The sequence below is a fragment of the Gorilla gorilla genome, chromosome 14 (assembly GCF_029281585.2).
Source record: "Gorilla gorilla gorilla isolate KB3781 chromosome 14, NHGRI_mGorGor1-v2.1_pri, whole genome shotgun sequence".
In the NCBI taxonomy this organism is placed as follows: Eukaryota; Metazoa; Chordata; class Mammalia; order Primates; family Hominidae; genus Gorilla; species Gorilla gorilla.
Genome location: NC_073238.2, coordinates 110,413,968 through 110,439,423, shown reverse-complemented (window position 1 = coordinate 110,439,423; position 25,456 = coordinate 110,413,968). Strand labels below are relative to the sequence as shown.

At 39.8% G+C, this 25,456-nt stretch overlaps 2 protein-coding genes across 2 annotated transcripts in view; one reads left to right on the top strand and one right to left on the bottom strand.

The window, feature by feature from the left end:
- The window catches only part of DNAJC3 (DnaJ heat shock protein family (Hsp40) member C3), a 111,217-nt gene that overhangs the window by 77,601 nt on the left and 8,160 nt on the right, over positions 1–25,456 (bottom strand). The window contains exon 2 of the mRNA XM_019039876.4: positions 1,796–1,906. Within this exon, the coding sequence (XP_018895421.1) occupies positions 1,796–1,906 (111 nt within the window). The remainder of the gene's footprint in view (positions 1–1,795; positions 1,907–25,456) is intronic.
- LOC101147388 (signal peptidase complex subunit 2-like) lies at positions 23,391–24,450 on the top strand. Its single transcript, XM_063697471.1, has one exon. It carries the CDS (start codon positions 23,413–23,415, stop codon positions 24,091–24,093), a length of 681 nt encoding a protein of 226 aa, XP_063553541.1. The 5' UTR covers positions 23,391–23,412; the 3' UTR covers positions 24,094–24,450.

Below are 25,456 nucleotides of genomic sequence, written 5' to 3'. Positions count from 1 at the left end.
AGTAATAAAAATCTGAGTTTAAGAAAAAGCATAAAGAAAAGTACGACAAACCAAAACCTAACTACATTGAGTTTATATAGTAAATTACAACAATAGGATGATAGTTTTTCTGGGAGCACAGCTGTATCTTATTAAAAAACACACCAGCTGGGCACAGTAGCTCACACCTATAATCCCAGCACTTTGGGAGGCTGAGGCAGGCAGATGGCTTGAGAACAAGAGTTTGAGACAGGCTGGGCAAAATGGCGAAACCCAGTTTCTATTAAAAAAAATACAAAAATTAGCTGGGCATGGTGGCATGCAGCTGTAGTCCTAGCTACTCAGGAGGCTGAGGTGGGAGGATCACCTGAGCCCAGGAGGCAGAGGTTGCAGTGAGCCAAGATCACATGACTGCACTCCAGCCTGGATGACAGAGCAAGATCCTGTCTCAAAAAACAAAAACAAAAACAAAAACAAAACAAAACAAAACAAAAAACACCACCCTCAGTTGTTAACTACACACTCTCAACCATTCAAATCAAGGTAAAAATATATAAGTAAAGAACTCTGAGGAAAGTTAATGTCAAAAAGTCCCAGTACAAAAGTTTAGCAGTGATTCATAAGGAAATCCATGCCAGGTGTGGTGGCTCATGCATACAATCTCAACACTCTAGGAGGCCAAGGCAGAAGGACTGCTTGAGCCCACGAGTTTGAGACCAGCCTGGACAACATAGTGAGACCCCATCTCTACAAAAATATAAAAAATAAAAGTTGTAAAAAGTAGTTGGATATAGTGGCACACACCTATAATCCCAGCTATTCAGGAGACTGAGGCTGCAGTAAGCCATAATTACCATAATCACACCAATGCACTCCAGCCTGGGTGACAGAGCAAGGCTCTGTCTCAAAAAAGCAAAAAAAAAAAAAAAAAAAAAAAAAAGAAAAAAAAGAAAAGGAGAGAAAATCCATTAAGCCTTCACTAAGAACCTATTTCTTCTGGTCATCTCACTTCTTACAGTCCTAACAGATGAACAGCTACACGACAGTTGATTCTACAGACAGACATGAGTAAGAAATAAAAAGCAACAGTATAAATGAAGAGCAGCTGGGGTCTGACCAATACTGAAGAGGCAATGAACTGCAGCATCTCCCAAGGATATCAAGTAAACATATTGAAAACCCAAGTCATCAAGAAAATTAAACTGCATTCAGTAAAATCTGTTCAAAAAGTCAGAAGCTGGCTGGGCGCAGTGGCTCACACCTGTAATCCCGCACTTTGGGAGGCCGAGGCGGGCAGATCACGAGGTCAGGAGATGGAGACCATCCTGGCTAATATGGTGAAACCCCGTCTCTACTAAAAATACAAAAAATTAGCCAGGAGTGGTGGTGGGCGCCTGTAGTCCCAGCTACTCGGGAGGCTGAGGCAGGAGAATGGCGTGAACCCGGGAGGCGGAGCTTGCAGTGAGCCAAGATCGTGCCACTGCACTCCAGCCTGGGCGACAGCGACAGAGCAAGACTCCGTCTCAAAAAAAAAAAAAAGTCAGAAGCCAAATAATACACTGAGAAAAGCTGTTTGTCAGAATTATCTTGAATTATCCTTGGTAGTAGCAGGCCTCACTAACCTTCAAACTTCTCTCATGTTAGATGCACATACATTTAAGTGTTACATATTTATTTTATCAATCTATTTCGCTCAGAATCCCACAAATATATTTAAATGTTTTATTTAAACATGAAATAATGTTTATTTTAAATGTTATTTTAAAAAAAGAGCTATTACTAGAATTCACTAAGACAGACACTGAATGATACAAACCTACGGCAGCATGAAACTGAGATAAAGCATCAGCTAGCTGTCCAGCTGCAAGTAATTTCTTGCCCAATTCAAGATGTTTCTCAACATCTGCATTTACTCCACATTCAGCACCTAAAAATAAAATTAAAAACAATCAGTTAACTTTCCACGAACTAAGATTTAATTCTAAAAAATATAATATTAAAAATAGTTATCTGTCTCAGTCATCTACTCAGATGAGAAAAGTCACAGAAGCTGAAAAATGATGTAAAGAACGTAACATAAAATACAAACCCTATTTCATTATATGGAGCACAAGACAAAAAATGTACCCATCTTGACCTAATCAGTCAAAAGAATGTAACCAGTCCAGAAAATAAAGGGAAGTTGTGTAATGCAGAAGTAGTAAAAATATTTTGAATAATAAAATGAAAATTGTTTGAAGGTAGAATCTCACCTTTAATGAACATCATAGAGACTGTTACAATATTTAAGTATTTATTAAGCACCTATAATGCACTAGGCACTATTTTAGGTATCTGCAATAAGTGAGCAACATTAAAAAACTCCTGCCCCTCATACCCTCCTGGTGCCTGATGTTATCGTGGGAGGAGACAGACATGATGAATAAGTAAATTACATAGTATGTTGAGTGAAAAGTACTGTGGAAAAAGTCAAGCCATGTGAAGAGGTAAGGAGTTCAGGGGACTTAGAGTAGTAAATAAGCGGGTAAAGGGCAGGCCTTCTTGAAAAGCTGACATCTGAGCAAGACTTGAAAAAAATGAGGAACTCACCATGCAGACAGCTAGGAAAATAGCTTCCAGGAAGAGGGACCGGCAAGGGTCCTAAGTCAGGAGCATGCAGATATGTTCCAGAAACAGCAGAAAGGCCTGGATGGCTGCAGCAGAGCCAAGAGGAAGATAGTAGTATGAGGTCAGAGAAGTAGAGGACCTGACTACAGCTTTGAATATTTACTTGTCTTAAAACAGGGAACTACTGTGCAATCAATAACATGATCTGATGGACTAGATTTTATCAATATGATAAATATTGATATATATCTATTTATCAATAGAATTATCAATATGTTGCCTCTCTGCTCTGAATTCATCCTTCGGTACCTGCACTGCAATAAAAGCCTGGAGTTTGCAGGCATTTCCTCTTTACAGTGAGTACAATGTTATGCTTTGTCAGTACAGGGCACTGAAGCAACACTGCACAAAGGACACTTCCTAGTTCTGCTTGCTGCATTTTACTGTCTTCTGGCTCCTGCTGCATGGTCTGTCATGGGGTGGACTTCCTGCTGCATGGTATGGATGAGGAGGACATCCAGGGGTACTTAGCCACAGCTGTATGCCCAGGGGTCCAGTTCCTCAGTGATCTGGCAACCTCAGCCCACACACTCCAGATTTCACACCCACAGAAGCACCTGGACTCCCTTCATAGACAGGCTGACCAGCCTTGGCTCACCTATACATGAAAGGATTGTTTCCTGCTTGCCCAGTTACTATGGACCAGCCACACAGCAATCTTCTCCACCAACAAACCTGGGCTACAGCTATACCTTCTCCAATAAGATCTAAACCCCAGCCTGGTAGAGGGGACCCCTCTTTCAAGTTGGTCCTTCCTTGAGGCTGTTAGTCCTAGAATATCCGTTAGAGTTCTCTTTACATCTTTAGTTACTCTCCTATCACAACTTAACAGTTCTTAGATTAAACTTCCCCTTTCTAAGTAACTACATGATTTCTGTCTCTCCTCAACGGACCGTGAGTGACACACAATTGGTATTGGGAGCAGTCCTAGGAGACAGGCCCACAGAGATGCAATTCGAGGACTGGTTTGGTCATGGCCTTGGGCTTCAGTGCAGTGCTAAGTTCCTTGCCAATGGGAGATGAAATGCTAGTAACCCACAGTAGGTATTGGAGTCACAATTAACTAAGCTATCACTTTGGTTGACTGTAATGAAGTACTGAGGGACATGTCTTAGAAGCCCAAGTGGCTGCTGCAACTGACCATAATGGCAGAAATTATGAAAATAAGGACTGTGATGTGGGGTGGGTTCTTTTGAGAGCACTAGAGCAGGGTACCCAAGCCCCCAGCCATGGACCAGTACCAGTCCATGGACTGTTAGGAACTGGGCCACACAGCAGGAAGTGATCGGCAAGCCAGAGAGCATTACCACCTGAGCTCTGCTTCCTGTCAGATCAGTGGAGGCATTAGATTCTCATAGGAGCACAAACCCTATCGTCAATTGCGCATGCAAGGGGTCTAGGTTGTGCATTCCTTATGAGAATCTAACTAAAGCCTGATGATCTGAGGTGGAACAGATTCATCCCGAAACTATCCTCCCCCTACCCAACCCAGTCCATGGAAAAACTGTCTTCCACAAAACCAATCCCTGGTGCCAAAAAAGTTGGGGACTGCTGCACTGGGGCACCTACAGGGAGAAAATAATCAGCTCAGATCCAACTTTCAAATCAAGTCATGGTCTTAGAGCTGATTTAGCTGAAAATCAAATATAAAATTTAATTTAATTATGAGGGTTGCTGAATTAAAACAATAGCTGAATTCATGGTCTCACCAAGTTTCTCCTGTGAAAGGGGACAGATTAGTAAAGAATGGAATCCTTAAATTTGGAATGGGAATATTTATTTGGACCCAAATGAAACTGACCAACTTGAACCCCCAAGTCCGTCTGAGTCTCCCTTACCAGAAGTAGTTTTCCCCCCTTGTCTGAGGAGATAACTCTTCCACTGCTTAAAAACCTGAGGACAGCTTTACCCACGGTGGATGCCTTAAAAGAGAATGTTCAATCCTCCTCAAGACACGCCCTAACCACTGCCATTGTCACTAATCCATGTCAAATTTTGACAGGCTCCAGAAGAACAGGTATATACTATGACCCAAAGGAAGTAGCTGAACACTAAAAGATCTGCTGATAAACTAGCAGAATCCCACAGAACATGTATGGCAATGGATTCTAAAGGTGCTAGACCAGGAGGGTGAAATATAACACTACATTGGCTCTAATTCATTTATATGTATACACTTATAAAGCAGAGGTCAACAAACCGTTTTTTGTAACTAAAGTTTTACTAGAATGGGGCCATGCCCATTAATGGATGGGCCATATTGTCTATGGCTGCTTTCACACTATAGCTGCAGAACAGAGTTGTTGTGACAAAACCCATATGGCCTCTAAAACCTAAAATATTTACTATCTGACCCTTTACAGAAAATGTTTGACTACTTCTATACTAGAGATCCCACATTTAATGTGTTAACTCACAAAACTGGAAGTGGCTTTAACAGCTTACTTGATTGGCTGACTGAAACTTGAAGTTTAATTTAATTAAGCATTAATTATATTAATTTAACATTTAATAAGGCTGAGGTTCCAAAGTTTCCCTAGCATAATAAGAGAGAGGGATCCAAAGGTTTAGAGAGATAGGAAGGTTGGACTGGATTTATCATGTGTTACCTACACACCAAACTGCCACTTATGTCCATGAGAGGGCCTAGAAAACACTCCTTTTACTAAGACATTGAGAAACCTATTAGAGGCCAGGCACAGTAGCTCAAGTCTGTAATCCCAACACTTTGTGAGGCCAAGGCAGGAGAACTGCTTGAGGCCAGGAGTTCAAGAGCAGCCTGGGCAACATAATGAGACCTCATCTCTAAAAAATATAAAATAATTAGCCAGGCATGGTGGCACACACCTGGAATCCCAGCTATTTAATACTTGGGGGGCTGAGGCAGGAGGAAGGATCCTTTGAGCCCAGGAGTTCAAGTCTGCAGTGAGCTATGATCATGCCACTATACTCCAGTCTAGGAGACAGAGCAAACCTTGTCTCTGAAACAAAATTAAAAAAAAAAAAAAAAAGGGAGAAATGTATTAGTGAGGGACCACCTACAAGGTTTTCAAAATTCTTGTCACTCCCCTTTGTAGGACAGGTATGACTACAGGAGGAAGTCAATATTGAGATAAGTTGAATTCAGTGGGGATGATGGGATTTTAGAGTTGCACAGAAACTTAAGCAACAGCACTGAACCATGAGAGGCTAGGTGGGCACACCAATGCAGAGGCTCTTAATAATCAGGTAGATAAAATGACATACTCTATGGGTGGCACTCAACCTCCTTCTCCATCATATCTAAGCTTGTGCAATGGACCTATGAACAAAGTGGCCATGGTGGCAGGGATGGAGATTATGAATGGGTTCAAAAACACAGATTAGGCCAGGTGCGGTGGCTCATGCCTGTAATCCCAGCACTTTGGGAGGCCGAGGCGGGCAGATCACCTGAGGTCAGGAATTCAAGACTAGCCTGGCCAACGTAGCAAAACCCCGTCTCTACTAAAAATACAGAGATTAGCTGGGTGTGGTGGTGCATGCCTGTAATCCCAGCTACTGGGGAGGCTGAGGCATAAGAATCACTTGAACCCGCGAGGTGGAGATTGCAGTGAGCCAAGATCATGCCACTGCACTCCAGCCTGGGCGACATTGCGAGACTCTGTCTCAAAACACACACACACACACACACACACACACACACAGATTACACACACACACACACACACACAGATTAGTCCTTTCCAAAACTGAAAAAACTGATCTGGCTAAAGCTACTGCAGAGCATCTGATCTGCCAATGCCGGAGACCAACACTGAATTCCCAGTATGGCACCATGGGTGGGAAAGAGACAGCTGGCCACCTAGTGGCAGATTGATTTTATTTGGTTCTCTTCCATAATGGATCCGTTTCTCATATTCCAGATATGAATTTGCCTGCAATGCTTCTGCCAACTCCACCATTCATAGACTCACAGAATGTATTACCTATCATTACAGCATTCTATACAGCACTGTATCTCCTTAAGGAATTCACTTCATAGCAAAAGAGGTGGACAATGTGCTCATGACACTAAGATTAACTGGTTTTACCATTACTCCATCACATAGAATGGCTTACTGAAGACTTCAGTAGCAGCACTAGTTAGGAGACAAAAACCTGAAAGGATGGGGCTCTGTTTTACAAGCTGCAGTTTATTATTTCAATCACAGACCATTATATGATGCTATCTTGCCCACAGCCAGAATATGTCAGTCCAGGAATCAAAAAGTAGAAGCAGGCATGGCTCCTCTCATTATTATACCCACATAAGCCACTTGCAAAATTTCTGTTTCTAGTCCTGACAACTTTGAGCTCTGATGGTTTGGAGATCTTAGTCCTTAAAGGAGAAATGCTTCCAAAGGGGACACAACAATGTTTCCGATTAATTGGAAGATGAGACTCCCATATGGCCATTTTGTACTTCTTATGTCACTGAAACCAACAAGCCAAAAACACTGGTTAATCTACTAGTTGGAAAAATGAATCCGAATTACCAAGGGCAAACAAGTGTGCTATTTTGCAATGGAGGCAAAGTAGGATAAGTGGAACCCAGAAGATTGTCTAGGGCATGTCATACTACTTCCATGCCCAATACAAGGTTAATGAAACGTTACAGCAACCAAAAAACAGAGCAAGTAAGACACAGTCCCTTCAAGAAGGAAAGTTTATGAGTCACTCAATCAGGTTAAAAAAAAAAAAAGCCAGAGTAACTGAAATTCTGGCAGAAGGCAAGAGAGCTATAGAACAGGGAGTAGATGAAGGAAGCCACATATATCAGCTACCACCTCAGACCAGTTACAGACACAAGCTATGCAGTAGCTTTGCATATTTGCTCTTTGATTATATACATGTTTATTTGTATATACAGTCAATCTTCATAATTTAGATTCTGTATTTGTGAATTTGCCTATGCACTAAAATTCATTCGTAATCCCCAAACTCATATTCACAGCATTTTCACAGTCATTCAAGAACACATGCATGTTCACGGCAGCAAAATACTGAAATCACTCCAAGTATATGTTCCAGCTGAGGCTGAACAAGGTAACACTCCATCTTCCTGTGTCAGCTTTCATAGTATAAACAATTGTCCTTTCCACTGTGCATTTGGTGCCACTTTTTTGTGTATGCTTCCTGTCACTGATTTCACCACTTTGAGTGACTCCCAAGCATAGTACTGAAGTACTGTCAGGTGTTCCTATGCTCATGAAAGCTGGGCTGTGCCTTACTGAAAAAATCGTGTTTTAGTTAAGCTTTCTTCAAATATGAAAGACACTGCCATTAGCTGTAAGTTCAATGTTAATAGATCAACCATACATAGTAAGGTGTCTTTAAACAGAAACACACAGAAAACAAGGTTATGTCTTGATCTGTTGACATAAGTTGTGATTTGAGGCTTGCAGAAACTTAACCCTGTATTTCCCCTAAGAGAAATGGTTCAATATTTGCTAATGCAGTGTTCACGATGACTTTACAGAACATAACCACCATGAATAATAAGAATTGACTGTACTAACCATATTTTTCTCCCTAATTCCCAATTTTATTTTATACACAAATTACTGAAGTTAACTTTACAATTTAGTCTTTATATAACTGAATATTGAGTGGGATGGTGATAGAGTAAGAGTAGTAATTTATGTAGCCAGTGATGGATACGTGACTGATGGAACCAGGAGTCTTCTCCATTAGGGTATGGGTAAGAATTTCTTCCCTGCAAGGATAGCTGTATCTTCTTAGAAAATTGTCTCAGTTCTTCTATTCAGGCTGCTATAACAAAAATACCATAAACTGGATGGCTTACAAACAACATTTATTTCTCATAGTTCTAGAGGCTAGCAAGTCCAAGATCAAGGTGTCAGCAGATTCAGTGTCTGATGAGGGCCTAATAGACTGCACTTTCTTGTTGAGTCCCTATGTGGTGAAAGGGGAAAACAAGCTCCTTCAGGCCTCTTTCATACGGCCACTAATCCCAGTCATGAGGGCATCATCTAATCACCTTCTCCTTAAGGCCCTGCCTCTTAATACTGTCACATCAGATTAGGTTTCAACATATGAATTGGGGGCATGAGGGGAACACAAATATTCAGACCATAGCAAAAATAAAGTTGCTTTGTTGTACTGGTATTCAAATATGTGTACAAAGGCATGTACGGAAACTAAGTAGCCAACGCATTTCTCCTTTATAGTGAGCATGATGCTAAGCTTTTTGGGGTGCTGAAGGACATTACAGGAAGAAAATCAAAATAATGGTTGCTTGGGAGGGTAAGAGAAAAGACAGACTGGGAAGAGGCAGGAGGGAACTGCTGGTAATGTTCTCATCATGCTTAGAGGTGTGGGTTACACAGTTATATGTGATTATCAAAACTCAGCAAATACACACTTAAAATATGGACGTTTCATTGTACATTAATTTTACATGCAAACAAAAGTTGGTTATATGCCTGTTAAAGTATTTAGGGCCATGTATACTGGTGTTATCTTGAAATGTATTTTTTTAAAGGATTAATGGTTGGATACAGAAATGTCCAGATGCGTATGTGTTAAAACAAATGTATTAAAATATTAGTGGTAGAATCTAGATGATGGGTACAGGGATGAACACTGCAAAATTCTTTCAACTTTGCGGTATGTTTAATAATAAAATGTTGGGAATATATACACTATAGTGTTATAATGGGGGAATGTACACAGGGTACTGTGAGGGCACAAGTTAAAGCACCTAACACAGTTAAATAAAATTTAAACTTGTTTCACAGTCACACTAGTAACAGTTTAAGTGCTCAATAACTAGTGGCTGGTATACGAGAGAAAAAATAATTTTCTATCTTCATAAACTGGGACTCCCTGTAACAAAAGACAGATTAACAAGAGATGTTTCATATGTATACCTCAAACATACATGCGAGAAAATTCAAGAGAACCGAGTAAATCTCCAGAGTAGATTTCAACGAGAGTTTAAACTTCAGCGGAATACCATCATTTGCTAAAATAAAGGAAGTGGAGGATGATGGGGAAATCTGTTACAGGGGGATGGCCAGGAAAAACACTGAAAACAAGAGTAAGATTTGTTGTGCAGTTTTTAAGTCAATGCCTTTTCCATTTAGCGGCCCCTCTCCTCCTACTGCAGAGCAGGGAAAAAGATTTCCCTCATAGATGTAAATTTCTCTGACAAAAGGGCAACTTTTCAGAGCTATTCTTGTGTCTACAGTTTCTCAAAATAACCAACTCTAAATAACCAATATGACAAAGAGACATATTTTGCAGTAGCATATTGTGGGCTCCTGAAGTCATATTTTGGGGTAGCGTGACCTAAGCTCCAACACCACTGCGTGGGACAATGCAAATGATACCAAATATCTCCCATCATCGTGGAAAGTTCCACTGGACAGCCCTCGGGGGATTCCCCTGAAGGCTCACCTGAAACCTGAAGGAAAAGTAGGAAGGATGCTACCTTTGTCGAAAAGGCTGGAATACGGAAACTGACCATCCAAAAACAAAGGACATGACATTTAAATGCCTAGATGTCACATGATTAATGAGGCTTTTAAAAAAAAAGTCTAGTATTTCGGCTAGCTCTCCTTGCCATCATGACATAATTATTCTGGAGCGGAACACTTTAAGTGCTAGATGACTCTAATAAACATCCAGAGAGGAAGAAGGAAACCAATTCAGTATCTACATGATAATCCAGGTAACATGATGATGACATGACCATGGAGTAGCAGCAGTGAACACAGAAAAAATAAGAGAGAAAGAAGACACACATGACTTATATCAACAGGCTAGATATGGAGGTCAAGTACAGAAAAAGCAGGAGTCCAGGATACCCAAAGCAACTTACTGAGCAACTACCTGCCATTTTAGTCACCAAAAGCACTTAACTCCTTATTTCATCTAATACGGCAAAAAGCTGATTGGAATTCACTTTACCTTGCTCTTTCTCCTTCTAAACACAGTAGCTTTCTCAGCTTTTTATATGCCTACTCTGTAGTTTCTCCATAGTGGCTTATTAGGTTGGCACAAAAGTAACTGAATACCTTGGTTGCCTGTTGGACCCCTTGGTATAAGGAATGGAAAGAAAGGAAGAGAGATTTGGGGGCTCAGAACATACCCTCCCAAAAAATGACTGCAGGAGACCAGAATATGCCATCCCAAAACGTACTTTTTTTGGCATATTACTTGAAGCTGGTTATTTCGAGAAACTACAGATATTAAAAACAGTTCTGAAAACTTCTTTTACGAAAATAATTTATATATAAAGAAAATTTTCATAAGTAAAGGTGCCTGGTAGGTGAGCTCAGTGATGCAGACCTGTAATCCCAGCTATTCAGGTTGCTGAAGTGGGAGGATTGCTTGAGCCCAGGAGTTCGAGACTGGCCCGGACAATACAGTGAGACCCCATATCTTATATAAACAATAAAAGTAGGCCAGTTGCAATGGCTCACATCTATTATCCCAGCACTTTGGGAGGTCAACACAGGAAGATCACTTCAGGCCAGGAGTTCAAGACCAGTCTGGACAAGAAAAACACCATCTCTACAAAAAATTTTAAAAATGAGCCTGGTGTGGTGACACACACCTGTAGTCCCAACTACTCAGGAGGCTGAAGCAGGAGAATCACTTGAGGCCAGGTGCTACAATCATGCCACTGCACTCCAGTCTGGGCAACAGAGCATGATCCTGTCTCAAACAAAAATTTTTAAAAAAGAAAAAGAAAAGAAAAAAGAAACTTTATGAGGAGAAATGTAATACAAACAGACTTAACAATCTACTATGTGCTGGAAATTTCTGTATCTTTATTTCACTAAATCATCAAAACAACCCCAGGAAGTAAACGTCTTTCATAGTTTCATAACTGAGGCTCAAGGTAGTTAACCATTCTGCCCAAGGACTCACAACAACTACCGAAACAAGATCCATTTCCAAAGACCAGTTTTCTTTTCAGCACAGTGAACAATCCTTTTCCCCATGTAAACCAGGGTAAGCTTTCCACAGTTACTAGGCTTTTCATGCTTGACTCACTCAACCTATCATTTAACATAACATTTTAGCTACAATCATTTTCCACCTCACAGGATGAACCTGAAATCTAAAGGGAAGCCAAGAACACATGTGCAAAATTATTTGAACTGCTATGTCAAGCCATGTCATACTCTTACCCCAGAGGGTGAGTTACTCTTCAAACTAAATTTCTCTTGCCTTCTAGGATAAAAAGAGTATCCAGCATTTCTTCTTTCCAGAATAAAACTGAGATCTTTATTACATTACAATTTTACCCAACATAATTTCCATTTAATTATATGATAATATCACTTCCTCTACAAAATTTCCATGGTACACTGTAATCATCCAGAGAGAATTAATTATTATTCTTTTGGTGTGCTTTGGTCACATTTCCATAACAGAACTTGCCACAGTCTAAGAGCTGGTGGTGCAGACCCTTCTTTCCCCACAAGAGGCATTGTGCCTCCTCACTGAGATGTTCCCAGCTCTCATCTTACCTTCTTTCAAATCCAGCCCCTATGCTGCTGCCAGGGCAATCCTTCAAAATGCACTTATACTAAAAATTCTGCAGAGTTTTCACATCATTGGCTAGATTAAAACTAAATCCCTTCAGATATAAAGGCAAACAACACCTTTCAGGGTCAGGTCTCATGCTGTGGGTCCAGCCTTATCATCCATCATTCCTCTACCTCTTACTTTATACTCCTATAAAAAACTAAACTTGTTATACTTCTCTGAATATACCGTGTTCTCATGCTTCATCCCTTTGCATTTGCTATTACATAAAATGGTCTTCCACACTTGCCCACCAGAGAAATTCCTACTCATCCATCAAGACTCTGCCCTCATGTCCTTAAACCAATCCCATGGAGAACTGCATGACAGGCATTTACTGTGACTCTTGGCTACACTGTGGCCTGGAGACAGACAACACTGTGCATCTGCACTGAGAGTCACGAGCCCCAGAACAAGGGTGTGACAGGGAACACATCACATTCCTCCCTGTCCAGGACATGAAGCCAGTGCAGCTCCCTAACATGCAGCAGAGACCTCAACCACCCCTATCAGGACTAGTGCCTATACTCATCATTGGAGTATTCGTGGGCAAGCTAGATGGTCCAGCTCTACCCAGCTATCTCGCCCTGACCCACTGCTAAACAGAAGCTCAGGGGATGGGGGGAATTTCCACTGTCTAGCCCATCACCTGAAACAACACAGTGAATCTCACAATAAACAAAGATCAGGTACACATCTGTCTGCTTTTGCTGCTGCTGGCTCATACCAGTAAGTACCACCTACAGGCCTATAGGTTGAATTGCACAACAAATATAAAACCTGCCAACAAAAGTACACAAGGCTATAAGAGCAAAGCAAAAGACCCTACCCTGGAGCATACTCTATAGGCACAAGGCAGGTTGGGGGAGAGGAAAAAAAAAATCCATTTAAATGAAGTAAATTCAAACAACAACAAGTGTCAGTTTCTCTAGATGAGAAAAAACCAGCATTAAGAATTCAGGTACCAGGAAAAATGTGAATGTTGTGACACCACCAAAAAGACTGCACTGGCTTTCTGGCAATGGACTACAACCAAAATGAAAATTCAGAAATGAGAGAAAGAATTCAAAGTGGGAATTGTAAAGAAGCTCAATGAGATCCAAGAGAAGGTTGAAAACCAACACAAAAATAACCAGAAAAGCAATCTAGGAAATGAAGGAAGAGACAGATGTCTTAAAAACAACAACAACAACAACAACAACAACTTCTTGAAGGCTGGTCTTTTAAATTACCCAGTCAGACAAAAATTTGTTTTAAAATCTTAAAAGAATTTTTAAAATCAAACAAAGCCTTTGAAAAATATGAGATTATGTAAAACAACCAAACCTACAACTTACAGGCATTGTGAAGGAGAAGAAAAAGTAAGAAATTTAAAAAAACATATTTGAGGAAATAAAACAGGAAAAATCCCCTGAGCTTGCTAGATATGCAGACATCCAGATATAAGAAATTCACAGGGCACCTGGAAGATACTATACAAGACGAACATAACCAAGGAATGTACTCATCAGACTATCAGCGAATCTTAAAAGCAGTTAGACAGAAGTGTCAAATCATTGACAAAGGGAATCCCATCAGATTAAGAGTGAAATTCTCAGCAGAAACCTTACATGTCAAAAGAGTTTGGGGCCTCTTTTTAGACTCCAAAAACAAACAAACAAAAAAACTATAACCAAGAATTTTATTTCCTACCAAACTAAGCTTCATAAACGAAAGAGAAACGAAGTCTTTTACAGACAAGCAAACACTAAAGGAATTCATCACCACTAGACTAGACCTATAAGAAAAGCGCAAAAGAGTTCTAAATGTGGAAACAAAAGGATGATGTTTGCCATGATAAATGCACATGTAAATACAAAGCTCACAGATCCTATAAAGCTATTACTCAATTGTGACTCCAAGGCTAGCTAACAACACTATGACAGGAACGAACTTTCACATATCAATATTAACCTTGAAGGTAAATGGCCTAAATGCTCCACCTAACAGATACAATGGCAAACTGGATAAAAAAACAAGACACTGGCTAACACGGTGAAACCCCGTCTCTACTAAAAATTCAAAAAATTAGTCAGGCGCGGTGGCGGGCGCCTGTAGTCCCAGCTACTCAGGAGGCTGAGGCGGGAAAATGGCATGAACCCAGGAGGCAGAGCTTGCAGTGAGCTGAGATCACACCACTGCACTCCAGTCTGGGCGACAGAGCGAGACTCCGTCTCAAAAAAAAAAAAAACACAAGACACAACCATCTGCAGCCTACAAGAGCCTCACCTAATGGCTAAAGACACCTATAGACTCAAAGTAAAGGGGTAACAAAAGATGTATCATGCAACTGGGAAAAAGCAAGCTGGAGTAAACATTCTTATATCAGATAAAACAGACTTTAAACCAACAACAATTTAAAATTTTTTTAAAAAAAGGCAAAGAAGGCCTTCCACAATGGTGAGTGACAGCATCCCCAAAAGTTAAAAATACCAAATGCATGACAGTGCTCCCGTAACTGGTTAATAGGGTGGTAGTCACTAGTCCATCAAGACGTCTTATTTAAGTGAAATGTGTGGGCAATCTCAGTTTCAATCTTAGTTTCATGGCCCTGAGGTAAGAACCAGATGCCAGGTATAGTTTCAGTATAGTCACTCCCAAGTGTTATGGGCCCAGAGCGAGAAGAGTAACATGCCCGAGAGGGATGATGATTTCTTGGAGGTTGGTAGATTTAACAGACCAAAGCTTGGTAGGGGATATCCATGTTGGCGAGGTTAATCTTGACTGAAATACACTACGTCAGTGAATGAACGTATGCACTATGTAGTATCAAGGGTTTCCAGTACTGGTCGATATTCATGTGGATCGAGTTTTGTCATGTGAGTGTAATGTCTGAATGAGTGATAGTTGATTAAGGGATTGTTAGTACATGCTTATATGCATGTGGAATGGCTCTTTACTGTAAGGTTATGTGTGTATGTACTATGTACAATCAAGCATTTATAGCACATATTCATGGGGATTAACAGTAATGCAAAAGTACATAGGAGTACTAATATATTAGTGTTGGCAGTCAATACTGACATATTAGTTAAAATGTGTGCCAAAAAGAATACAGAGAATAGTTTAATTACAACTTCAGCTTTGGGTGTTGATGGTGAAGCGGTATTGATGGTGAAGCGGTGTTGATGGTGAAGCGGGAATGCTTTTTCTCTGAGTTGTCCTGGGGAGAGACTCTCCATTTCTGGTTTAGAAGACCAGAGTATTGAGTTATACTACAAGGGCAGTTTCATTTAAGTAGCTTATTTTCAGTTAGGGCAGTGAGTGGTATAAGGGCAAGGAAAATGGAGAATTACATAGTAGATGCTGGCTGTCCGATGGTAACAAAAGGATGTTCAACTGGCTATCATCTGATTCATGTGACTGTAAGCAAGTCCGCCACTAAAATTCAGAACAGGCATTGACTTAATGGGCAGAAGATTATGCTTTGTTGTTTGAACGTATGTAGTACAAGAATAACTGCTAGAATAGAATAGAGAATAGAAGGGCCAGTACACCTTCTAGTTTATTAGGGATGGATCGTAAGATTGTGTATGCAAACAAAAAATATCATTCCGGCTAAATGTGGGGTAGGATACTGAGGGGGTTGGCTAAAGTGTAATTGTCTGGATTGCTCAGGAGGTCAGGTCAAAATAATACTAGAGTTATTAGAAGGAGGAGGAGAAATATTAGACCTAGGATATCTTTGGTTGTATAGTAAGGGTGGAAGGTGATTTTGTTGGAATCTGATGAAATTCCTGAAGGGTTACTGGATCCTGTTTCATGCAAGAATAAAAGGTGGAGAATTGCTACGGCTATAATGATGAAGGGTAGGATAAAATGGAAGGTGAAAAGTCGTGCAAGAGTGGCTTTATCAACTGAGAACCCACCTCAGATTCATTGAACAAGATCCGTTCCAATATATGTAATGGCTGATAATAGATTTGTAATTACTGTAGCGCCTCAGAATGATATTTGGCCTCATGGGAGTATGTAGCCTATAAACGCTGTTGCTATAGTTGTGAGTAGGAGGATAATACCAGTATTTCAGGTTTCTAGGGACATAAATGACCCGTAATATAAACCTTGGCCAACGTGCAGGAAGAGGCAGATGAAGAATATTGAAGCACGGTTAGCATGAAAATAGTGGACTATTCTGCCATAGTTTACAACTCGGTTGATATGGGCAACTGAAGAGAAAGCAGTTAAGGTGTCCGGTGTGTAGTGTATGGCCAGAAATAATCCTGTGATGGTCTGGAGAATTAAGCAGGCGCCAAGAAGTGAGCCAAAATTTCATCATGTACAGATGTTGGATGGTGTGGGGAGATCAATAAATGAATAATTTATAATTTTAATTAGTGGGTGTATTTTATGTATATTAATCATTAGTGTTCTTATAGTTGAAGTACAATGATTATTTTTCCTATCATTAGTCATGGTTACAAGCCATGTGGGAATAATGACATATGCTTTATTCTTATTAAGTATTATTTTGGTTATAGGATTTGTAGGTTTGTCTTCAAAACTTTCTCCTATTTATGGAGGTTTAGGGTTATTAGTGGTGCTGTGGGTTGTGGTATTGTGTTGAATTATGGTGGGGCTTTTACAGGGTTAATAGTCATTTTGATTTATTTGGGTGGTATGATGGTTGTTTTTGGTTATACTGTGGCAATAGCTATTGAGGAATACCCTGAGACATTAAGGATCAAGTACTGATATTTGAGGAACTTTATTATTAGGGTTATTAATAGAATTGGTGTTGATTTGATGAATGGCTGAATATGATGGGGTGGTGATTACAATTAATTTTAGTAGTGTAGGAAGTTGAATAATTTTTTAGGGTGAGGGTCCGGGGTTGATTCATGAGGATTCTGTGGGTGCAGGTGCTTTATATAATTATGGGTGTTGGTTGGTGGTGGCTGCTGGTTGAACATTGTTTGTTGCTGATTATGTTGTAATTGAAATTACTTGGGGTAATAGAGTAGATAATTAAGAGTAGAGTTAGAAAGGAGGGGATAAAAAAGGAATGGAAATAAAATTTAATTAGGCCTTTTTGAGTGGATATGGTAATGGAGACTGTAACGTGGGTCTGTGAAATTGTCTTTGGTATGGACTTTTCTAATCAAACTAGGTCTAGTAGAAGTGAAGCCAGATTTTGGCTTGAGCAAGGGGTTGTACAATGGATTGTGGTTGAGTAAAATTCCAGTATATTGGAGAAGTTGAATGCCTGTAATGGATATTTTAGCTTAAGATTATTAGTTAGAAGACTAATAGCCTTAAGATTATTAGTTAGAAGACTAATAGTCTTAAGATTATTAGTTAGAAGACTAATAGTCTTAAGATTATTAGTTAGAAGACTGAGCTCCATTGCTAGCAAAATCCCTAGGTTACACTAAGGGCTGTAAGTTTTAGATGAGGTGGTACTGTTGTCTGGGGGAAGAGGTGGGGATAATACTATTGCTGATAAGAAATCCAGCGAAGATACTGTCTATTATTAGGTGTTTAATTGAATTAGGAAGGGTTTATTTTCATTAATAATTAGAGTTGTGAGGTGGAGTTGTCCTATTAGAACGAAGACAATAATTCTGATACTACAAACAGCTGTTAAGGAGGTGGCAATAAGAGTACTTGAAAGGGCTCAGGTGTTGGTATATCACGTTTGTGGTTTCGATAATAAGGTATTTAGAGTAAAAGCCTATTAGGAAAGGCATACCTGTAAGTGCTAAGCTGCCAATAATAAGGGAGGAAGAAGTAAGGGGTAAAGTCTTAAATAGTCCTCCTATTTTTAGACTATCTTGTTCATCGTTGAGGTTGTGGATGATGGATCCTGAACACATAAATAATATAGCTTTAAAAAAGGCATGGGTGCAGTGGGGCGCAGTGGCTCACGCCTGTAATCCTAACACTTTGGGAGGCCGAGGCAGGCAGATCACGAGGTCAGGAGATCGAGACCATCCTGGCTAACACGGTGAAACCCCATCTCTACTAAAAATGCAAAAAATTAGCTGGGCCCAGTGGCGGGCGCCTGTAGTCCCAGCTACTTGGGAGGCTGAGGCAGGAGAATGGCGTGTACCCGGGAGGCGGAGCTTGCAGTGAGCCAAGATAGTGCCACTGCAGTCCAGCCTGGGCGGAAGAGCAAGACTCCGTCTCAAAAAAAAAAAAAAAAAAGGCATGGGTGCAGATGTGTAGAAGTGCTAGGTGTTGTTGATTAATGTCAATTGTGAGTATTGTAAGGTCTAGTTGACTTGAAGTGGAGAGTGCTACCATTGTTTTGATATCATTTTGTGTTAGAGCACAGATTGCTCTAAATACGGTGGTAATAGCACCTAAACAGTGTAAAGATTTGGATTAATACACTATTTTCTATTAGGGGATAGAAGCAGATGAGCAGAAAAACTCCTGCTACAACTATAGCGCTAGAGTGGAGTAGGGCTGAGATTGGGGTTGGGCCCTGGGGTTATTATCATTTATATAATAATAAAAGATTCAATACAACAAGAAGATTTAACTATGCTAAACATATACACACTCAACACTGGAGCACCAAGATTCATAAAACTCCTTCTACTAGACCTAAGAAAACAGATCAATAGCCACACAATAATGAAGGGACGCCAACCCCCCCCCACTGACAACACAAGACAGATCATCAAGGCAGAAAGTGAACAATGAAACTCCAGACTTAGACTAAACTCTAAACCAAATGGACCTAGTAGACATTTACAGAACATTCTATCCAACAACCACAAAATATACATTTTTCTCATCTGTGTGTGGAACATTCTTAAAATCAACCATATGCTTGGCCATGAAAAGTTTCAATAAACTCAAAAAAAGTCCAAATCATAACAAGTATTTCTTGAACTACAATGGAATAAAATTAGAAGTCAATACCAAAAGGAACTCTGAAAACAACACAAGTACATGAAAAGTAAACAACCGGAATTACTTTTGGGCGAGCAATGAAATTAAAGCAGAAATCAAAATAATTTCTGATACAAATGAAAACAGAAACATAGCATACCAAAACCTCTAGGATACAACAAAAGCTGTGCTAAGAAGCATGTTTACAGCATTAAATGCCTACATCGAAAAGATAGAAAGATCGCAAATGAACAACCACACACTACACCTCAAGGAACTAGAAAAATAAGAATAAAAGAAACCCAAAACTAGCTGGGAGAAAAGAAATAAAAAGATCAGAAATGAACTAAATGAGATTGTGACCAAAAAGAAAAAAAAAGAAAGATCTACAAAACAAAAACTTCTTTGAAAGGATAAACAAAATTGATAGACCACTAGCTAGACTAACCAAGAAAAAAAGAGAGAAGATTCAAATAAGCACAACCAGAAATGAGAAAGGTGACAACTCATACCACAGAAATACAAAACATCATCAGAGACTACTATGAACATCTTTATGCAAACTAGAAAACTTAGAGGAAATGGATAAATTCCCAGAAACATACAACCTCCCAAGATTTAACCAAGAAGAAACAGAAATCCTGAATAGACCAATAATGAGCAATAAAATCAAATTAGTCCTGACAAAATCTTCCAGGGGAAAAAAAAAAAAAAGCCCAGGACAGATTTTTTACAGCCAATTTTTACCAGACATACAAAGAAGAGCTGGTGACCAATCTTACTGAAAGTATTCTCCCCCGAAAAAAAAAAAAAAATCAAAGAGGAAGGATTCCTCCCTAACTCATTCTATGAAACCAGTATCAACCTGATACCAAAATGAGGCAAGACAATCAAAAAAAGGAAACCACAGGCCAATATCCCTGATGAAAATAGATGTAAACATATGCAACAAAATACTAGCAAACTAAATCCAACAGCACACACACACACACACACACACACACACACACACAAACCCACACAATCAAATGGGCTTTGTCTCTGGGATGCAAGGATGGTTCAACATATGCAAACATATGTGGTCCACCACATAAACAGAATTAAAAACAAAACCAGTATGATCATCTTAATAGATACAGAAAGGCTGAGGTGGGAGGATCACTTGAGGCCAGTTCAAGAACAGCCCGGCCAACATGGCAAAACCCCATCTCTGCAAAAAATTAGCCAGGCATGGTGATGCATGCCTGTAACCCCAGCCCCAGGAGGCTGAGGCACAAGAATCACTTGAAGTGGGAGGCATAGGTTGCAGTGAACCGAGATAGAGCCACTGCACTCCAGCCTGGGGGACAATGTAACACTCTGTCTCAAAAAAAAAAACAACTGTAGAAAAAGCAGTCTATGAAATCCAACACCCCTGTATGATAAAAATCCCTCAAGAAACTAGACATCGAAAAAGCATACCTGAAAATAATAAAAGCCATCTATAACAAACCCACAGCCAATGCCATACTAAACAGGCAGCAGCTGAAAGCATTTCCCTTGAAAACTAGAACAAGACAAGGATGCCCATTCTCACCACTCCTATTTGCCACTGTACTGGAAGTCTTAACCAGAGCAATCAGGCAAGAGAAAGAAATAAAAGGCATCCAAATAGGAAAAGAAGTCAAATACCTCTCTTCAGTGATTATATGATTCTATACCTAAAAAACCCTAAAGACTCCACCAAAAGGCTCCTGGAACTGATAAGCAACTTCAATAAAGTTTCAGGATACAAAATTAATGTATAAGCGGCAGTAACATTTATATACACTGAAAACATTCAAGCTGAGAGCCAAATCAATAACACAATCCCATTTTTAATAGCCACACACAAAAAGTAAAATACCTAGGAATACAGCTAACCAAGGAGGTGAAACATTGCTAAAGGGAGAACTATTAAACACTGCTCAAAGTAGTCATACATGACACAAGCAAATGGAAAAACATTCCATGCTCACAGGTTGGAAGAATCAATATCATTAAAATGGCCATACTGCCCAAAGCAATCTACAGATTCAACACTATTCTTACCAAATTACCAATGTCATTTTTCACAGAATTAAAAATATATATTCTAAAATTCATATAAAACCAAAAAAGAACCTGAATAGCCAAAGCAATCCTTAGCAAAAAGAACTAAGCTGGAGGCATCACATTACCCAACTTTACACTATACTATAAGGCTACAGTAACCAAGACAGTATGCTTTGGGTGGTATGTGGATTGCTTTAGGTAGTGTTGTCTTTTTAACGATATTATATTCTCCAAATCCATGAGCAAAATTGATAAACTGCTAGCTAGATTAACTAGGCATACAGGAAACATACCTCAACGTAATAAAGGCCACATATGACAAACCCAGAGCCAATATACTGAATGGGGAAAAGCTGAAAGCATTCACCCTAAGAATTGGAACAGGACAATGATGTTCACTCTTACTATTCCAATTCAACATAGTACTGGAAGTCCTGGCTAAAGTTATCAGGCAAGAAAAAGAAATAAAAGATATCCAAAAGGGACAAGAGGAGGTCAAATTATGTCTCTTCACAAATATGATTTTTTTACCTAGAAAACCCTAAAGATTCTACTAAAGGACTCCAAGACCCGATAAACAACTTGAGTAAAGTCTCAGTATACAAAACCATCGTATAAAAATCTGTAGCATTTCTATACACCAACAATATTCAAGCCAAAAACCAAATCAAGAACTCAATCCCATTTACAAAAGTCATATGCAAAAAAATAAAATACCTACGAAAACACTGACCAAGGAGGTGAAAGATCTCCATGAGAACTACAAAACACTTATGAAACAAATCATATATGTCATAAATAAACAGAAAAACATCCCAGGCTCATGGATTTGGAGACTATCATTAAAATAACCATACTGCCCATAGTAATCTGTAGATTCAACACAATTCCTATCAAATCACCAATGTCATTTTTCAGAGAACTAGGAAAAACAATTCTAAAGTCCATACAGCACCAAAAAAGGGCATGAATAGCCAAAGTAATCCTAACCAAAAAGAACAAATCCAGAGGCATCACATTACTTGACTTCAAATTATACTACAAGGCTATAGTAACTAAAATGGCATGGTACTGGTACAAAAATAGGCACACAGATCAATGGACTACAATAGAGAACCCAGAAATGAAACCACATACTTACATCCAACAGACTGATCTTTGACAAAGCTGACAAATATAAACAACAGGGAAAAGACACCCTAATTCAATAAATGGTGCTGGGAAAATTGGCTAGCCATATGCAGAAGAAACTGGATCTCTGTCTCCCAGCATATACAAAAACTACCTCAAGATAGATTAAACATTTTGGACATTGGCCTAGGCAAACAACTTATGATGAAGACCCCAAACACAAATGCAACAAAACCAAAAATAAACAAATGGGACTTAACTAAAAAGCTTCTGCACATCAAAAGATAATCAACAGGGCAAAGAGACAAACTACAGAATGAGAGAAAACATTTGCAAATTATGCCTCCGACAAAGGACTAATATCCAGAATCTACAAGACACTCAAACAACTCAACAAGAAGAAAACAAAAAACCCCATTAAAAAGTGGGCAAAGGGCCAGGTGCAGTGGCTCATGCCTGTAATCCCAGCACTTTGGGAGGCCAAGGCGGGTGGCTCATAAGGTCGGGAGATCAAGACCATTCTGGCTAGCACGGTGAAACCCTGTCTCTACTAAAAATACAAAAAATTAGCCGGGCATGGTGGCAGGCACCTGTAGTCCCAACTGCTTAGGAGGGTGAGGCAGGAGAATGGCGTGAACCTGGGAGGCGGAGCTTGCAGTGAGCCAAGATCGTGCCACTGCATTCCAGCCTGGGCGACAGAGCAAGACTCTGTCTCAAAAAAAAAAAAAAAAGTGGGCAAAGGACATTAAGAGACATTTCTCAAAAGAAGACATACAAGCAGCCAACAAACATGAAAAAATGTTCAACATCACTAATCATCAGAGAAATGCAAATTAAAACCACAATGAAATATCAATCATCTTACACAAGTCTGAGTGGCTATTACTAAAAAGTTTAAAAAAAAAACAGATGTTAGCATGGAGGTGAAGAAATTGTAACCCTTATATATGGGTGGCAGCAATGTAAATTAGTTCAACCACTACGGAAAACAATATGGAGATTTCTAAAAAAAAAAAAAAAAAAAAACCTACCACCAAGCCCCAACTCCAACATTAGGGATTACAATTCAACATAAGATTTGGGGCAGAGGCGGACAAGATGGCGGCGGCAGCTGTACAGGGCAGGAGAAGCGGTGGTAGCGGAGGCTGTAGTGGGGCTGGTGGTGCTTCCAACTGCGGGACAGGAAGTGGCCGTGGCGGCTTGTTGGATAAGTGGAAGATAGATGATAAGCCTGTAAAAATTGACAAGTGGGATGGATCAGCTGTGAAAAACTCTTTGGATGATTCTGCCAAAAAGGTACTTCTGGAAAAATATAAATATGTGGAGAATTTTGGTCTAATTGATGGTCGCCTCACCATCTGTACAATCTCCTGTTTCTTTGCCATAGTGGCTTTGATTTGGGATTATATGCACCCCTTTCCAGAGTCCAAACCCGTTTTGGCTTTGTGTGTCATATCCTATTTTGTGATGATGGGGATTCTGACCATTTATACCTCATATAAGGAGAAGAGCATCTTTCTCGTGGCCCACAGGAAAGATCCTACAGGAATGGATCCTGATGATATTTGGCAGCTGTCCTCCAGTCTTAAAAGGTTTGATGACAAATACACCTTGAAGCTGACCTTCATCAGTGGGAGAACAAAGCAGCAGCGGGAAGCCGAGTTCACAAAGTCCATTGCTAAGTTTTTTGACCACAGTGGGACACTGGTCATGGATGCATATGAGCCTGAAATATCCAGGCTCCATGACAGTCTTGCCATAGAAAGAAAAATAAAGTAGCCAATTCTAAAAGTAGCCCTCTTTCTCCTGGATCTTGCTGAATTAGTGGCTTGGGGGGTGGGGGAGATAAAAAGAACTTAAAATGGGTAAAGTAAGAAATGTTAAAAAGTCCCTGTTTTGTCCTGAAATTTTAGTCTATTCTGGAAAAATAGGATTTTCTGACACAGATATGAGAAGTTGTAGCTCTGATGTCTAGCTGTAGTCTCCTTGATCTGCTGATTGCATTATTTTAATTTGCTTTTCTGGGAAAGCAGTTTTGCTAAAAGCTGTACAGACTTTTTCTTTTGTACCTAGCAGTACTTTATATAGTATAGCTTTGGGCCATGTAGCATTTTAAGACTCAATTTTAAAAAATTATTAATCTGTTGCTGACTCTTAATTCCTATTTCAACATGTGTTTCCTTGAAGAATTCAGGATACAACTTCTTGTGTATGACAGCTTTCCTTCACACACTATTTTTGTGGGTGTGTATATATCTGATTTGGGAAGAATTTAAAAAACACATAGCTTTTTAATTTGTTTGAAACAGACTTTCTGCCTGTTACATTTTGTGCTTTTAACCAATTAAAGAAGCCAATGGCATTTTAGTTTTATATTGTGTTTTCCACTAGTATATCCCTGTTGATTTGTTTGTGCCTTTTATTAACTGCCATTTTCTAAAATTTTTTTCAATAAAAGGAAGGAAGATGTGAAAAAAAAAAAAAAAAGATTTGGGTGGGGCACAGATCCAAACCATATCATTCCGCCCCAGCTCCTCCAAAATATCATGTCCTCACATTACAAAATACAATCATCCCTTCTCAACAGCCCCCAAAGTCTTAACTCATTCCAGCATTAACTCAAAAGTCCAAAGTCTCATCTGGGACAAGCCAAGTCCCTTCCACCTATAAGCCTATAAAATCAAAAACAAGTTAATTACTTCCAAGATACAATGGGATTATAGGCATTGGGTAAACAGTCCCACTCCAAAAGGGTAAAACCAGCCAAAAGAAAAAGGCTACGGGCCCCACGCACGTGCTAAAACCCAGCAGGGCAGTTATTAAATCTTAAAGCTCCAAAATAATCTCCTTTGACTCCATGTCTCACATCCAGGGCATACTGCAGCAAGGGGTGAGCTCCCAAGGCCTTGGACAGTGCCACTCCTGTGACTTTGCAGGGCTCAGCCCACGCGGCTGCTGTCAAGGGCTGGCATTGAGTGGCTGCAGCTTTTCCAGGTGCATGGTGCAAGCTGTCAGTGGATCTACCATGCTGGGGTCTGAAAGATGGTGGTCTTTCTCACAGCTCCACTAGGCAGTGCCCCAGTGGGGACTCTGTTGGGGGCTCCAACCCCACATTTCCCCTCTGCACTGCCCTAGTAGAGAT

Bases quoted from the DNA above. Each gene is read 5' to 3' on its own strand.
- LOC101147388 (XM_063697471.1), top strand. From the start codon at position 23,413: ATGGCGGCGGCAGCTGTACAGGGCAGGAGAAGCGGTGGTAGCGGAGGC.